This window comes from Lathamus discolor, chromosome 6 (genome assembly GCF_037157495.1).
Source record: "Lathamus discolor isolate bLatDis1 chromosome 6, bLatDis1.hap1, whole genome shotgun sequence".
In the NCBI taxonomy this organism is placed as follows: Eukaryota; Metazoa; Chordata; class Aves; order Psittaciformes; family Psittacidae; genus Lathamus; species Lathamus discolor.
The window spans coordinates 17,486,679-17,503,340 of NC_088889.1; the positions used below are offsets into that span (position 1 = coordinate 17,486,679).

Below are 16,662 nucleotides of genomic sequence, written 5' to 3' on the forward strand. Positions count from 1 at the left end.
ATGTAAAAGTACAAGACATTGTCACAAAACTGTATGTAGTTGATACAAACACAGCTGCAGACTTCTGGGGTTTTATGATTGAGTTCTATCTTCCCTGAACATGATTTGTAAAAGCCTGTCTTACTTTCATAGGTCAGTCAAACCTATGAGCTAGGAGTTGACTACATCTGGGGATTATATCATCAACCTTCCCATGCAGTACAGCCAATACACACACTACCTTAGCTAGTGTAATAAGGATGCCTGTGCTCCTTTTCCTAGTGTTCCATGAACAACAGATTAATGGGAAGCAAGACAGAATGCTGACCAGGAAAGTCTTCAGAAGGAGAAAGGGCCCTTTCCAGTCCAGAACACAAGAAGAATTTGTCTGTTGCTGTGAGTACATCTTTTGGGTAATGGCCTGAACTTCAAGGATTTACACAACAAAGAAGGTTACACCCCTATAGCAGCAGCCTTGGTGTTCAAATGCTCATGAGCTACAGATTACCAGAAAAGATGAAGCAGAAGATTCTGACTGGAAACACTGAAATTATAGAACAAGACCATAATGACACTAACTCCACAAATGAGACTCCTCTGTCACTGAGGATACACAAAAGGAGCTGCTCTGGTATTTCTCACGGACAAAAGAGCTAAAGAAATCAGATACTGAGTCCTATCACCTTCAATCAGAATTTCAGCACTGGTAGAACTCTCACTTGCTCCTAGGGACGAGGGCAATTAAAAGACAGCAAATCAACAAGCATGTGAGCCACGATGCCTGATGGATGGTCTATTCCCTGAACTCCCGACACACAATACTCGGGTGGTATTCACACGCAGTGCCTTCATGGATTGAGGAGGCACTGAAGACACGTAGAGAGCGCGCTTCCCGCTGGCTCAGCGGGGCACCAGCGCGGCGGTGCTGAACGGACAGCTCCGGAAAGGAGCGCAGCGCCCGGCCCTGCCTGCACCGGGACCCTGCCTGCACCGGGACCCTGCCTGCACCGGAACCCTGCCTGCACCGGAACCCTGCCTGCACCGGGACCCTGCCTGCACCGGGACCCTGCCTGCACCGGGACCCTGCCTGCACCGGGACCCGCAAAGGAAAACGTTAAGACCTGGCAAGCAAAACTCTTTCTGTCCGCTGTGACCCCTATGTTCCACTTCAGCAAGAACAGAGCCCTGCCGGGTGCACAAATTAACTAGAGCAAATCTGGAAGGTGAAACTGCTTCCAGATGGAGTTTAATGTGTTACACTGCAAGTTGTTTTGCAAAGAAAGTTGTCTTTTATTTGCAATTATGACCTTAGCTTTACTTTGAAAATGTATGTTTCTTTAAGGCAGACCAGCCAGCTTACCTTCAGGGGTAGCTTAATCAGAAAACAACCCCTCATCCTTACAAGAGTTTTATTTCATTTTTGGAGACGGTTTTTAGGGCACTTTGCACTGAATTAGTTTTTTCTGGTTTGGTTGTTTGGCTTTTTTTCTTTCAGCTCCCCAGCTATAGAGCTACACTAGTGCATAACATACTTGTTTTTCTGCACCCTTCTAAACAGCCTAACCACTTTTCTAAACTCCTTTTTAATTTGGAAGACCTGCCTTAGTGGACCGTGAGGGAAATTGAATGTTTAACATGCATGTTTTGCCTTAGAATTTAAGAACTGAAGTGCTATCATTCATCTGAGAACTGAAAAGGAATTATAGAGGCTGTAAACCATGAGCCAGTGGCCATCTTGACAAGTGCAAGTAGGTGCTGTTTAATCTGCATTTATTATACCATACAATTAAGCTATTTAATTCAATCTGTAGTGTGCAAGAGCCCACAGCACAGATGAGGGTCCTTCAAGCTGGTCCACCACTGACAGCCTTAAGAGGCTACTTTGATCATCCACAGTACCCTCACTGAGGTTGATTCAAGCACGCTACGTGAATGGCTGGAAGACAGCATACAATTACTAGTTATAGTACTACAGCTCTCAGTGGGAACAGAATCTCTAGGACTTACACTCCAAAGCCTTCAGCAAACATGAAATAAACTTTAGCAACTAAAATTAGCTCCTGTGCCAAGGTGCACATCTGGAATGACACCTTGCTTAAATCCTGCAAAACTTCAGTTCTTCAGAGCCCAATAAGATAACAGACAATAAGCTTGTTAATCCAACAGCTATCAAACTAACATCACCAACTCCTTTGGCATGCTAAAAACTTACTGGGGAGCAATAAATTCTACTGTCATGAACATATGGTTGATGACTTAACAGAAGTAGTGTGGTCATGCTGTGCCACTAAAAGGGTAAGATAAGAATAAAATGGGAAGATGCGACTTGACAACTGTTCCTGAACTACCAAACCATAGCAAGTGCAGTAAGGCAGGAGAATCCAAAGCCTGCACCTAACACCCAAATCAAGAAGGGAGCTGAGGCTTCAGGAACTTCTGCAGAAATGGTTCTCCTAACTATCGCAAAGGCAAAACCTAATGAGCATCCACAGTGCATTGGGGGAGGAATAATTTACCTATGCTAGTACAGCATGAATGCAAGCACCACCACTGCCCAGCCTAGTCCCTTCACAATCCAAAAGGCCAATACTATAAACCACTGAGGTTTTACCTAAATGTTTTCAATCAGAACATAGAATAAGACAAATGCTATTAGCTGTATTCCTTGGAGATATGTCCTAGATAGGACAAGGCATCTTTTTACTCCTTTTCCTTTCTAGAAAAGCCTACTAGTCTAAAGATTTTTCTCTGCCCCTCCAAAAAAAAGCTTTACTCTTGCCTGAATTGTCAGTAGAGATAGATAAACAGGATCTAGAAACAGTCATCCCACACTGTTTCTCTTTCCACAATTGTCTATAGTGGCTAAAACAAATGTAGAGATGAAACATTCCTATTCTCTGTCTCCAACAAAGGCTTCAAAACTGCACCGAAGTTCACAGGAACAAACCGATCCCTTTGTGCCTTCAGCATCACAACCTAGCCAAGCAACCCTCAGGTAGGCCCAGATATCCAAACTTGGATAAAACTCATTTGCAGTATTTAGAAAGAATTATTAAGATAGCAAAGGGCTAGGGAGGAACCTGGTAACACAAGCTAAGGAATTTTTAACTCAGAAATAATAAGCTTTTGGTTAGGAGAGTAAGATACTGAACAAGCATTAGCAGTGAAACAACACTGCAGAAAGCAATGGCTTCCTACCTACACAGCAACCTCTCCTTGAGGATATTATTCCTAAGGGGGTGTCAGCAGGCCCCCCGGTGACCCCCCCACACACACACACACTGCTCAGCCGCCAAGCTTCTTCCACTTGGTGCAGATTTATCAGTCCCTGCAAACACAGCACTTAACAATGGGAAACTGCTCCCGGCGCCAGCGAAACGCAAACGCCTGAGCGAGGGTCGGAAAGGAGAGCCGGCCTGGAAGGCAGAAGGGCACTGAAGCAGCAGAAATGTGTCTGCGGGTGGGAAAGGGACCGGACCGGACCGCCAGAGCGGGAAGGGAAGGGCCGAGCCGCCGCATCCCCCCTCCGCTCCCGCGGCAAGGGCCACCGCGGTGCCCGCTGTACCCTACCCCCCCGCCGCGCCGCGGCCGCTCCCCACCGGGCTGCTCCTCCCCCCATCCGCGCCGGTCCCGGCTGCCCTCAAGGAGCTCAGGCGGGCCGGGGCTCTCCTCCCACCCCACCTCATCCCATCGGGTCTGGCTCCCGCCGACCCGGCCCGGTCCCGCCCCCCCCCCCGCTCTCCCGGACTGCCGGGACCAGGTCTCCTCCCCTCTCCTTCCCGCCGGGAGACGGCGAGGGGCCACGCCGAGACCCCCCGCCCCGGGTGCAGGCCGCCTTACGCTGTATAGCGGGGGGCGGCGGGTATCGGGCCCGCAGCTCCGGGCCGCCCCCCTGCACGCCGCTGCTCACGTAGTTGCTGGGGAAGATGCCGACGCGCTGGTCGATCTTGCCCGTCCACCAGCCCTCGTCACCGGACACGTGCGAGTCCCGGGACAGCACCTGCACCACGTCCCCCGGCCGCAGGCTCAGCTCGTCCTCGCCGCACGCCTCGTACTCGAAGACGGCGGTCCAGAGCGGCCCGTCGCCCGGCGGCTCCCCACCGCCCGCGCCCTCCTGGCTGAGCTCTGCGAGGGGCTCCATGGCGAGGCTGCTCCATAGGGGGAGGCGCCCGCGGCTGCCGGGCGCTGCGGGGGGCGGCGGAGCCGGTACCGCCGCCTATTGTTCATGCGGCCCGGCGCCTGAGGGGGGTGGTCAGCGCCCGGTGCGGGGCCGCCTCAGCCCGGCGCGGGAAGAGGCGAGGGCAGGCAGCGCGTGCCGCCGAGCCGCCGCCGGGCCCCCCCCTCGCCGCCTCCGCCTGCCGCCGCGGCCGCGCATCCCGGAGCCACCTGACTCTCTGGCAGCTTCGGCGGCGGGAGGGAAGCGCAGGGCCCCGCCTCCTCGCCGCCATTGGCCTCCGTAACCGCCCGTCAACGCCGCCCTCACCTGATTGAGTGCCCTCTCCCTCTCGGCCTCGCCCCCTGCCCGCCCAGCAGCTCGCCTCTCAGTCTCGCACTCACCGGTGTCGTCCCCCATTGGTCACCGCTCTGTCAGCTTGCGCTTCCCATTGGACTCGCGTCAGTGAGAGCCCCAAGCCCCGCCTTCCTCGCCGCTTCTCATTGGCTGAGGAAAGGGGCATGACACGGGAGAGGGTCGAGGGTGGGCGGGATTCCGCGGCGGTGGGCAGCGGGCGGGAAGGGTATTGCGCCAGGCCCGCGGCGTGCAGCGGTCCGGCGCGGCCTGGCGTTACCGGGACACACCGCCGCGGCCCTGCTGCCCCCGGCACCCCGAGAGGCACAGCTGCGGTGCGGCTGGTGGAGCGGGGGCTGGGCTCGGGAAAGTCTTTGTGTTGTTACGGCGCGTTGTCCCGCATCCCGTCGGCACGGAAGCGCAGGTGAGGTCTGCAGGCGGTGAACACGGCGCTGGCCCGCCGGGCGCCGCCGGTGAGGTACACACCAGAGCGTGTTCTGCGTTCTGCTTGGTCCTGAAAGCGCAAGTGCCTTGTTGCCAGCGTGTTTACAGCTTATAGAGATCAGGTGTTGTGAATAAAACCTGCTCGTACTTCATGATACCAAAAGGAGATTTTCTTTACTGTATCGCCTCAGTTTTTACAATCATTCATTTTTCAATAACAGGAAATGAAAAGTCTCTGTGCTTCATGGTAATGGAGCCAACTAATGCTGAATTACAGATTCACAGGATAGTTTGGGTTGGAAAGGGCCTTAATGCTCATTCAGTTCAACCCCGTGCCATGGGCAGGGACACCTTCCACTAGATCGGATTGCTCCAAGCCCCGTCCAACCTGGCCTTGAACACTGCCAGGGTTGGGGCAGCCACAGCTGCTCTAGGGCCTCACCACCCTCACAGTGAAGAACTTCTTCCTCAAATCTAATCTAAATCTCCCCTCTGTCAGAATGAGAATCCCAGGTACCCTGACCACACATGATGTCCTCCCACTTACATAAAATATTTGGCTTAGTTTTTCGTTAGCACATTAAAAATGGAGTTTCCCAGTTCTCTGCAAAATGAGTTTTTTTAAAAAAAATTTCCATTCCCTGGTGAGGCATTTGTTCTAAGTACAGAGTAACTGCTGCTAGTCCTTAGGATCTGAGCAGTGAGGCTCTGTGTCTATTTATCTATCCTTGTATTAGCACTGTGCTGGTGCACTTCGGAAGCACCAGGATTTAGGCTTTAAAAAGAGAGATGAAGATTGAAAGACTAGTGTGTTCTGAGTTTAAGAAGTCATTCAAAATCCTTATTGTTTGTGAAACATTTTAATTGGCTTGTCTGGGTTTTATGGGGGGGAAACACCTCCACTCAGCTGAAACTTAATACTAAGTATTGCAGAGAATTCTGCAGGGAACCGTAATTGTTAGTAAGTCTTTTTTTTTCCCAGACTTCACAGCTTTTATTTCTGATAGAAACCAAAAAATGCCTTTTCTAGAAAGAGCTGGTATATTAATATTCTTATTTTCCAAATAAAGGGCAAAATATATCTAGTTGAGGCTGGAACTGTCATTTCAATGTGACACATGCAAGATGTAGGCATACTGCAGCACTAGTTTTCAATCAAACCTAAGAAATGAGCTTTAGATTTTCTCCTGTATCTCCATATCCCCTCTCTAGGGAGGGCAGAGCTGAGGATGCATCCTCTTCACTACTCTTTTGTTACTTAAGGATGTGTTTTCACAATTAGTGTAAGCTTATCCGATATTACTGTGCTGCTGAAAGGGACTTTCCTGCCCCTTGTCACATGCTTGACCTGCTTTCCTGATTGCAGCAGACGTGACTGCGTGGCTGTAGAGTCACTCCAGCTCATTTATCTAACTGGCAACTAAGCCGCCAAGTAAAAGCAACAAGTTCTCTATCAGCTCTTAGGTTGATCTGATTTGCGTTAGGACTGTAGGCACAGTTGTTGAAGCCAGCACCACATAAGGAAGCAGGACAGGACGGGGAAAGGGACAGCAGACCTGACTCTTCCAGCAACAGTCACTTACTTTTCTGTACAGTTTTATTTTGGGGGGGGGGGGGGGGGGGGGAATATTTCCTTATTTCACACAATGGGGAATTACTATTCTTTATGCAAATATTGTGCCTTTAAAGTTGTAGTATAAAAATTTGAGTGAGACATAACAAAATAGGGCCTCATACCTTTCAGCTGTTTGACACTTATTTTGATCATGCTTAGAGCACTGACACGTTTAAAGTAAAGAGTTACATTGCTGATGGTGAAAACTATGATAGAAGAAAAATTACTCCTGCAGAGGCTCGGCTGGCTGTTGTAGTGACCTGCCAAGACAGAACCCTGCCATCTGGTGGAACGCGTTGATATTGAAGTACTCAGCCAGCTTTGCTTCTCAAACACATCTTGCTTGGGTTTTTTCCTTCCCCTTTTTTTTTAACAGATGATGCGTTTGTTTCCACAGAGACGGTGTGACTGGCTCAGAATGCCCAGAGCAGCCAGTGCCTGCAGCTGGGAAATCCTCTGAAGAGCCAGGATGCGATTTTCCCATTCTCACAAACTTCTCTTGGCATCTTTTACCAGCAATCTCAGAGACTGGTTTCTGAATGAAAAGATTTGGCCAGATTGGGAAGGCTGTTCTTAGGATCAAGGTAAATAGAAGAGTCAGTAAATGTTAAGTTTGTATTTCAGTAACTGGGAAAGGGCAGAAGAACAGAACACTAAAGACCGTCTGCACACGGTCTGTGAAAGACGACATTTCAGCATTTGCAAGATACAGAAAGATATTTGAAGTGGTACACACCTTTCTGGTGAACATACAGCCTAAATGCTACACTGAATGTTTCTTCCTTGTGTATTTTCTAATATGTCTGCATATTTTCCCATCATTATTCAGCAGATGTGAATAATGGGAAATAGATTCTAAATATAACAGATCCAGTTCTCAAAAGTCTGTGTCTGAATACACACTGATTGCTTCCTAAAGTTTGGATATAGATTTTGTTATAATATGTTTAAAAAGGAGAGTCCATTCTGCAAAATGCAGGTGATAATCTGAATGTAGTTCAGACTTCCTATAAACTGGGACCCTTAGAACAAGGATTTTAATTCAGGCTCATTCATGCATCTGCATTAAAAAAAAAACAAACACAACAAACACCAAAACCCAACAACAAATTATTGGAGGGTAAACAAAAAGGCCACTCTATCTCCAGGCCTTGTTTTAAAAAGCAATGGAAAGTATGCTGCTTATTCAGTTCCATTGTTCATACAAGTTTAGGGCAATCATCTCAGTTTTGCTCTGTCTCTTCTAGATGTTTATGCATCCTTCTGAACCAGCACTCTCTTTTTCAATGGACACCTTTCCTCTCTCTTCACTGGACTTAGCAGCTCTGCAACAACATGTTAGCACTGTGCCCATCCATAGTTATAAATCTACACTGGATATTTAGATGTTGGCACTCCAGCCTCCTGGTCTCTGTGCTCTTTGAGGAGGAAGAGGAATATTAAGAAAGAAGAAAAAGTACCAGAAGTACCAACACAGTGCAACTACACTGCAGTACTGGAAAACCACTGTACTTCCGATTATAGCTGCAGTGAAAGTACATTTCTATCAGCACAGTAAGAAAGAATAAAAGATTAAGGAGATGTTTCTTGGCACACCTGCTTAATGCAGCTCACTCCTTTCACATCCCATGGTAATTTATATTCTATCTTAAATTAACCCAGCACTAATGCTCTCATTTGGCTTTCATACATTTCAGATATATCTCAGCTGTGTTCCATGATTATATTCACTGATATAACCATATACACCACTCTGGAGAGTTATCTCATGCCAGTAGACAGATTTGTTTGATCATTTCCTGATAATCTCTCCTCAAGCAATGTAAACTTTATGACAAATGGGTTCTTCTGTCATTATAAATTGCCTCTCTTCACGGCTCTAAAGCTGGACTGTTTGGTTTTTCCCACTTAAGAACAGTACTGTTTTACCAACATCACTTCATTGAAGGTTTGTTCTTCATGCAGGGGAGACAGGTAAGCCACTGGCAACAGAAGCTTTTTGAACTGTGCTTTGCTAGCTAAGAGGCAGGCTGCGAATCTGGGTCTTTAGCATCTGAGTCAGTAAAAGACAGAGCTCTACTCTGCTTCATAAAATATATATACTAATCTCCCAGATGGCTATGTCTTCTTTCTCCATAGAGCAGATGACCTGGAAAATACAAGAAGACTGAAAACACTGGAGAGTGGAAATTTGGGCCAAAATCTGGGAGCTTCCAGTAGATTTTACAGACAGACTTGGCTTTTAGATTTAGTTTGAATTTGGTATGATAATAAATAGCAATGATTACATGACCATTATTACAGGTCACAGTATAACTTGACATGTAACATGAAGCATTCATACATATATAAGCATCCCTGTAAGAAAAATGAAACAAAGAAAGACTTTCAAATGAGACTTCTGCCTATACTTAAAAGTATACAGCCAACAGAAATAATGTTTATGTTTGGCTTAGTAATGACACAACATTTGCATACTGTGTATTATCTCAATCCACAGTTTTGCAAGCACATGGAACAAAAATCTAACTTATTTAAATAGAGGAACTGAGATTAGTGCAATGCAAAGGCTCCTACTGAAGTTCAGCAAAGATGCTACAGCAAACCTTTTGCGTTTCTGGAATCTTTATAGGTGCTGGTGGCCTTGATCTTCCTTTTCATGTTTCATGGGAGAAGTGAAGCAGCAGCACAGTGCCCTTCAGTGCCACAACCAGCAGGCGGTGTAGCACTCACTCAAAGTGTTCTGCACTGCCTGAGGCACCTCAGCTCCCATCTGAAGCCTTTTGCCTGAGGAATGACCAAGTCTCCCTTGTTTGTGAGGGCGATGGGGCTTTGTCTGGAATAACAAAAACAAGATGGAAAATGAGGTATTAGCTAGTCCAGGGATTTGTTTAGGTTTTAAGTTAGTCAAAGCCTTTGGGCCAGTTATCAGGTTGCTGAAGCCACCCTTGAATAGCTTCAGAAACACGATGCAAAAATGAAGAATCCTGCATCTGAACTCAGACCAAAAATGCAAACTTTATTCCTAAACTTTATTCCTACAACATGCAAATACAACATCCACTAGATACAAGCATTCATATCCAAATCATAGCTTTATACCTAAATCGCAACTCTGCTAAATCTGTCATTATGAAGTTGTGGATGTAAAATAGATAGCCTTTCATTTGGAGTAAAGTAATCCATGTTTTTGAGATTGGGTTGATTGAGGTTGATTCAGGCTGATGTCTTTTTTCTCTAATTTGTATTTAGTAAGCTAACTTACTATTCAGAATAATAAACCTCAATCTAAAATAAGATCAACTAGGTCAGTACAGTAGTAATTGTTCTTTTCCATGCAGTCTTAAGGGAATAGGCAACATTTGCCTGCTGTCTCCTTCTATTTGCAATCACAGTTTAAATCCTTAGCAGAATTAGCTAGAGGAGCCTCTTTCAGAAAATGTGTGGCTGTACTGAAAAATTTTCTGTCTTTATTTTGCCACAGAGTCTACTCTATGCCTGGTGACTAAGCTCAAATACGGTATTGTACTCATTCGATATTTCATAAGGCAAATGGAAGGGGATTTTCTTGTACTTACATGGACATGGACCTAACTCTGTTTTGATCTTTTAGCTGTGGGCAGAGATGCCATCTCTTGGTATGGGCAGCACCAGATCCATAGACAGCCAAAGACATCAACCCACTGAGCAGGCATTTCATGTTACACTATTGCAACCATATCAAGGAGCCTGCCTTTACACTCTGGAATTAATTTGCATTATCTATTTACTTTTTTCCTTCCCTTTCCTGCACTGGCAGTACCAGTTGGTGGGCTCTGGTCCTGCACGCTGTTAAAGCACTGCACAGTTCAGTGTACAGCTGAAGCTTTTGTAGAATGAAGCATGATTCATAGTGAGCCTACACAGATCAGTCCCAGACTACAGACCGGTGAGTCTCTTTGACTCTAACCTGAGCAGTTTTCAGAAGATAACATTAAACATAATTAACTTCTGAAGGGTACATCCCTCCTCCTTTCTTATGGTGTGATATTTCCCCTCCAAATTATGCTGCTGAAAGGGCCTGTAAGAATAAGATCTATTAGTTTACGAATGACAAGCTTTCTGCACATATATAAATTGTCCGGATTTGCTGCTGGTAGAATCTGAAATTTCATATCACTGAGTGGGAAGCTGAAAATCTCAGCTTTGATCCCAAAAGGTCTGAGGTAAGGCTCTACCTACAAGGTTTACGGACAGATAAGTAATAATCAGATATTTCTTTAAGTCATCTTTGACCCTTGTATTCAAAACAAATAAGACACTTGGCTTTACAGGAAGAGTAGGTGTGAAAAAGAGTCACAATAAAAGGTTTTGGCATTCCCAAGATTCGTTTTTTAATCTGTTTCTCTGTAACTCGTGTAGAGCTAGCAGAGAACAGGGTAATGATGAACAAGCACTCATAGAATGAGCTACATAATTCACAGCTTTAATGCTTGTTAAGCATCCTCAAATTCATGCAGCAGAGCCTTTCCATTACTCCACAACAATATTTACTCTTGTTAGACTCCATCATGCTCCTACGGGAGCCTAGGAGGGCTGAAGGCAATAACACAAGCGAGCACCTCCCTGGGAATGCAGGCAAGTACCCTGTGGGACTGAAACACTGAAGGGGAACCACCATTTTCTAATAAGCTTCATGAAAAAATAGGATGCATTTGCCTATATTATTTTAATGCATATGTAAAATATGTTACAGTAAGACTATTTTGATGGCTACAAAAAGTTCATTTCCCCATTTTCACACAGTTGTCTCATCCTTTCTACTATAGCTTAGCTTATTCACTGCCAGCAAAGAAATATGCTTCCTTTCTACCCAATTTTAGTATAGGAATTTATGCCTATTTAATCGTAGTAGAAGGTATCCATCATTAACTTGTCAATACTGTGCCAGAACTTCTTTCCATTAATAATGAAAGGAAAGATTAGCAAACTCCAGAGCAGTCTGGGAGGAGGATCTGTAACACAGCAGATCTCACTATAGTTAGGTCAGGGGGATGTCACCCATGCTGAAGAGCTGCAGTGTCAGCCCTGGACAGCCTCTCTCTTTTTTGTAGTGACAGGATATGGGGGAATGGCTTTAAACTGACAGAAGGGAGATTTAGATTGGATATTAGGAAGAAATTCTTCCCTGTGAGGGTGGTGAGGCCCTGGCACAGGGTGCCCAGAGAAGCTGTGGCTGCCCCATCCCTGGCAGTGCTCAAGGCCAGGTTGGACGGGGCTTGGAGCAACCTGGTCTAGTAGAAGGTGACCCTCCCCATGGCAGGGAGCTGGAACTAGATGGGTCTTTAAGGTCCCTTCCAAGCCAAACCAGTCTGTGATTCTACGATTGTATGATTCTCAGACCGGATACAGAGACATGAGCCATGACATGACATTTACAGTAACCTTCCTGCACATACTTTTGGTAATTCTTACCAGTGAAGGAGAATTGAGATCACCCCACCAGCAGGAGCCAGAATTGGCACTGATATTCTCATTGGTCTCAGTTAACACCAGATGAACTCCTTGGCTTGATAATGGTAACAATCCTGCCTCCCTGAGGTGGCCCTCAGTGAACCCCTGGGGCAGTGGTGCCACTGGGGGCTGGCAGCCCACCTCCTTCTTCTCCTCCTTTTCCTTCTTTTTCTCCTCCTCCTTTTCTTTCTACTCCTCCTCCTCTTCCTCTTCCTCCTCCTCCTCTGCTCTGTGGCTCAAAATGAGGAAATTCTCTCCTGGGCTATTTCGGGTCCTGCTGGAGCCACACACTGCTTCCTCAGGGCTCACAGCTCATTGTTTTTATTCACTTAGATGAAACAATTGTAGTCTACATAGGACATATTTGTTTTCCAGTTCCTCAAACCATTATTACCTTTTCCTGTTCCCCTTGAGAAAATGGACCTCTGACACCCTGCCAGGGTGTGTTACTGAATTCCCTGCCCATTTCAGGGTGAAGTGACAAAGGCAGGCGCTTTGACTGAAAGGAAAAAAAAAAGAGTCACAGAAAGAATGTGGAAGAAAACCTTACTCTGGAAAAAAAAGCAAGTTGCGTAATAGTGAAGGAATGAGGCAGCGTGAGTCATCTCCCTCATGAGCACTTCATCTGGTGAGTTCTCACCCATCCAGGAGGGAGTTTGCCAGACCTCACTTACATCCCACAGCCAGTAAGCCCAGCCCGGGGTATAGCACTGAAAATAGAGCTGTATCTAGCCAGCTCCTAGCATGTATGAGAAATGGTCTCATTGTTGCCCTCAGTAGAAGTATAAACTCTCTTTACCTGCATTTTATTACAAATTACACCACTGAACTCAGCCTCATCTAGGTCACTAAGGTGGTTTGGAAGATGTAGTCCACAGGCTCCCCTTGGAACACCAAGTTCTTCCTTGGAAGACCCCTTCTCATGGTCCATGCTTCGTACTACTCTCAGATTCTTTTCTTCCAGCTTCCCCATCAGAAGAACTCCTTTTATCCTCTGAAACTGGGTCTGATTTCAGTTCTTTCCTGTTCAACCTCCAGTGTACCTTTTTCAATCTTGTTTGGGACTTACATGTGCCATTACAAATCCTGAGGGTGCTGTCAGAGTGAGAAAAAAAGAAGCACACACTTTTTGGATGTAATCTTGTTTGTATTTCTTAAAAACTCTGCTGTAGAGTAATGCAGGTTAATTAATTTTCTCTTATTGCAAATATAACTGTACATGCACATCTAGAGCTCCTGGCTTTTTCCTCAGCTCTGCTACTGACCCATTCAGAGAACATGGCAATTTCCAGGTGTGTACCCACACAGACTGACTAACTCTCAGCACACTTCTACCCTTATTTTGGATAGAGAGTGCTAGAAAGAATGACAAAGATCACAAAGACAATGGCTGCTGCTATCAGTGGGAAGAAGATGAGCTGTTATTATAAAGGATAAGCTTTCACTAATGAAATTTCTCTTTTTCCTGTAGACTACACAAGGCCACATGCACTGTCTGTGCAGCCACCTCCTCCTGAGTTTCCTTGAAGGTCGCTCTAGCTAGCTGAATTTGGTGGATTTTCTGGAATCATCAGTCCCACTCCTACTAAACACTTCTAGTCTGGAGCTGATGTTTTAGAATAATAGAATGGTTTGGGTTGAAAGGGACTTCCAAATGTCACCTAGTCCAACCCGCTGCCATGGGCAGGGACACTTTCCACTAAACCAGGTTGCTCCAAGCCCCATCCAACCTGGCCTTGGACACTGCTAAGGACGGGGCAGTCACAGGTTCTCTGGGCAACCTGTGCCAGGGACTCATCACCCTCATAGTGAAGAATTTCATCCTAATTTCTAATCTAAATCTCCCCTCTGCCAGTTTAAAGACATTGCCCCTTGTCCCGTCCCTATATGTCCTTGTAAAAAGTCTCTCTCCAGGTTTCTTATAGGCCCCTTTAGGTACTGTTTGCTGCTCTAAGGTGTCCCTGGAGCCTTCTCTTCTCGAGGCTGAATAAGCACAGTTCTCTCAGCTTGTCTCCATAGGAGAGGTGCCAGCCCTCTGAGCATCTTTGTGAACCTCCTTTGGACTCACTCTAACAGGTCCACATCCCTCTTGTGCTGGGGACTCCAGAGCTGGACACAGTACTGTGGGTGGGGTCTCATGACAGCCTTCCACCTGCTGGTCACGCTCCTTTTGATGCAGCCCATGACGCAGTTGACTTTCTGGGCTGCGAGCACACACTGCCGGCTCAGCTTTTTCCATCACTCCAATAGACAGTCCCTTGTAATTTCTCTGTTGTATTTATGAACAAATCTGACAATTTAGGCACTTGTCTTAAAGCTTAGGAGATGATGAGTTTCTTAGAACCCGGAGATGCAATTAGCTAGTGACAATAGCATCTGACAGAAGCTCCTACCAGGCCTGCCAATCACACAGAAGTCTTTTTGAGAAAGTATGTGTTGTTCAGATCTGTTGTAAGGAGTAAGACAGAAGGGAGGGAGGCTAGTGAAAAGTTGGATTATTATATGCTCTGAACTGTTTACTTGTAAGACCCAGATCCTACAGACTTTCTGCATTAAAAAGAAGAATCAGGTTGTATGCAGTTTTGCTGATGCCATTTAAAGCTTACAGGAAAACATTTAGTTGCATTGCTACCAACATAACTGCAAAGCAGCAGTATGTACCAGAAATTCAAAATTCAGTCCAAGAGTCTTCGGCCACCTGTGCTTAATTCTGCCGTTACCACAGCAAGACTGTTTTTCACATGATTTGTGTAAGACTCAGTATTGAATTAAATCTTGGAAGTACATTTTCTTCTGCAAAATAACTTTTTGCGGTTAAAATGCTGTTTGCAACAAAACCTCCTCTTTTCATGTCATGTCACATGCTGAAACAATGGCAAAAAGATAAATCACTCCAAATCTAATTACAGCAGCCAAAAAATTTGTAATAGGCTCACTAATTTGTATAATGCTTACAACACTGTACATAATAGCTGTAGGCATATGGTTTACAAATTTCTGATGCAACCTTCACTGGCATTTCAGGGTTCAATAAGCAGCACAAAGCAGAGTATAAATCTCTCCAAAAAGGTTGCTTGCTCCACCCTTCCTTTGTTTCAAAGTTGTTTCTGACTTTTTTTTTTTCTTTTAGGGTTATTTTTAATGTTAGATCATTTCTATTGTTTATCACCAGAAAAGTGTTTCCAGGCCAGTCTGCCGTCATCACTGTTCTGGGAAGGCCTATGGAAAGGTGAAAGTTATATGTTTCTCTGGCAGATGTGGTCAGAAATATAGGGCATCAGCATCATACACTTGTATCTATTTCCTTTGCTCTCTAACAGTTGTCTCCCCTGTTCATTTTCATTGCTTAATCCATCAAAGATTTCCCAAGGGGCTGAATATATCTTTCCATGCTGTGGACTGATAAACAATGCACCAATGAAATAGATAGCCTAATGCTATTAGTATGGACAGTGCTCTGCAGCCAAGAACCTAGCAACTGTGCAAGGCATCCATGCAAGTGGATGTGGGCAACACAGATGCCCCTGGATACCTGAAGATCCCCAAGAATCTGCCATGAGGGGTTTACACCCTGCTCCATGATATCAGGCGAAATCCCTCACTCCTGAGCAAAAGGTCAGGAAGGAACTCTGCAACGGGTTGCTCATAGAGACAGCCTTTCAGAGCATCTCCTGTGGGTTTTTTTTTTTTTACAAGAGGGGTGGGCCAACAATCAGTGCTTATAGAAAAACCTTTAGGCTGGCTGAGGGTTGGAATTAATCTGCCTGCAATTCTCTGATCTGTGAACTATGCCACTACTTTGCTGTTTATCTGTTCCTGATATGAAGTGGGGAACAAGCTCATTTGATAAATAAATATAAAGCAATGAATAGACTTAGTTTCAACCCACTGCCTTGTCTCTGAACCAAGAAAAACCTCACTTGTCTAGTGCTGACTCTGCAAAGCTGTGACAGTCCCTACAGGGGGAACGTCACTCTGTTTAATGGATCAGGACCTGGGAGATCTGGGTGCTGGCTTTGTCAATCAATGGTTTATGTGGTGAACCAGAGAAAATCACTCAATTTGCAACAGTTTTAGCACCTGTTCAAATGAATTAAGGATCCATCTTTTGCAAGTTGCTTTCGTTCAGATTAAAAAAAAATATATCCAACACATGCATTAGTATCAGTGCCACTTAACAGGTAACACTAACACTGAGTTACACAAAGTTGATTAACTTTGTGTTAATCTTTTAAAAACTTTGTGTTAACTTTTAATTTTTAAGCCCACTTTTCTTGGCTGCACATAGTTCCCTACTCAGTTTGGTGCCACTGTGCCCTTGCTGTGGGTAAGGATCATCAGGCCTTACCTGTAGGGATGAAGGCAAAGAATCCTGACAACAGACCTTACAGGCACAAGGATAAATGTAAAAAGTGAAACACAGCCTGATGTACAAAACAAGCTGAGGCTTATCAGCTAATGCAGCTGAACGAATATTTGCATGAAAAATCATGCTGTTTCATAACGTGTGGTGTATCTATACATGTGCATGAACATAGGGGTCTGTGTCCCTGCATATGTGTTCTCTGTGTTCACAGGGACTGTCTTACGGGGTTATAGCAAAGAGCTACCTGAAAGTTGGGGC

At 45.5% G+C, this 16,662-nt stretch overlaps 1 protein-coding gene and 1 long non-coding RNA gene across 3 annotated transcripts in view; one reads left to right on the forward strand and one right to left on the reverse strand.

Moving 5' to 3' along the window:
• MAP3K9 (mitogen-activated protein kinase kinase kinase 9) overlaps window positions 1-4,334 on the reverse strand; it is a 52,303-nt gene extending 47,969 nt beyond the window's left edge. Inside the window, exon 1 of the mRNA XM_065685594.1 lies at window positions 3,820-4,334. Within this exon, the coding sequence (XP_065541666.1) occupies window positions 3,820-4,120 (301 nt within the window). The 5' untranslated portion in view covers window positions 4,121-4,334. The remainder of the gene's footprint in view (window positions 1-3,819) is intronic.
• A 355-nt stretch (window positions 4,335-4,689) lies between these two features.
• Window positions 4,690-11,696, forward strand: LOC136016558 (uncharacterized). Of its 2 annotated transcripts, XR_010613650.1 has the most exons (4): window positions 4,690-4,910; window positions 6,943-7,129; window positions 7,793-8,176; window positions 9,178-11,696. It is a non-coding gene; the product is annotated as an uncharacterized LOC136016558 (long non-coding RNA). The 2 variants fall into 2 exon arrangements; XR_010613649.1 differs by lacking the exon at window positions 9,178-11,696 and having other exon boundaries at window positions 7,793-8,429.
• Window positions 11,697-16,662: the final 4,966 nt, after the last annotated feature.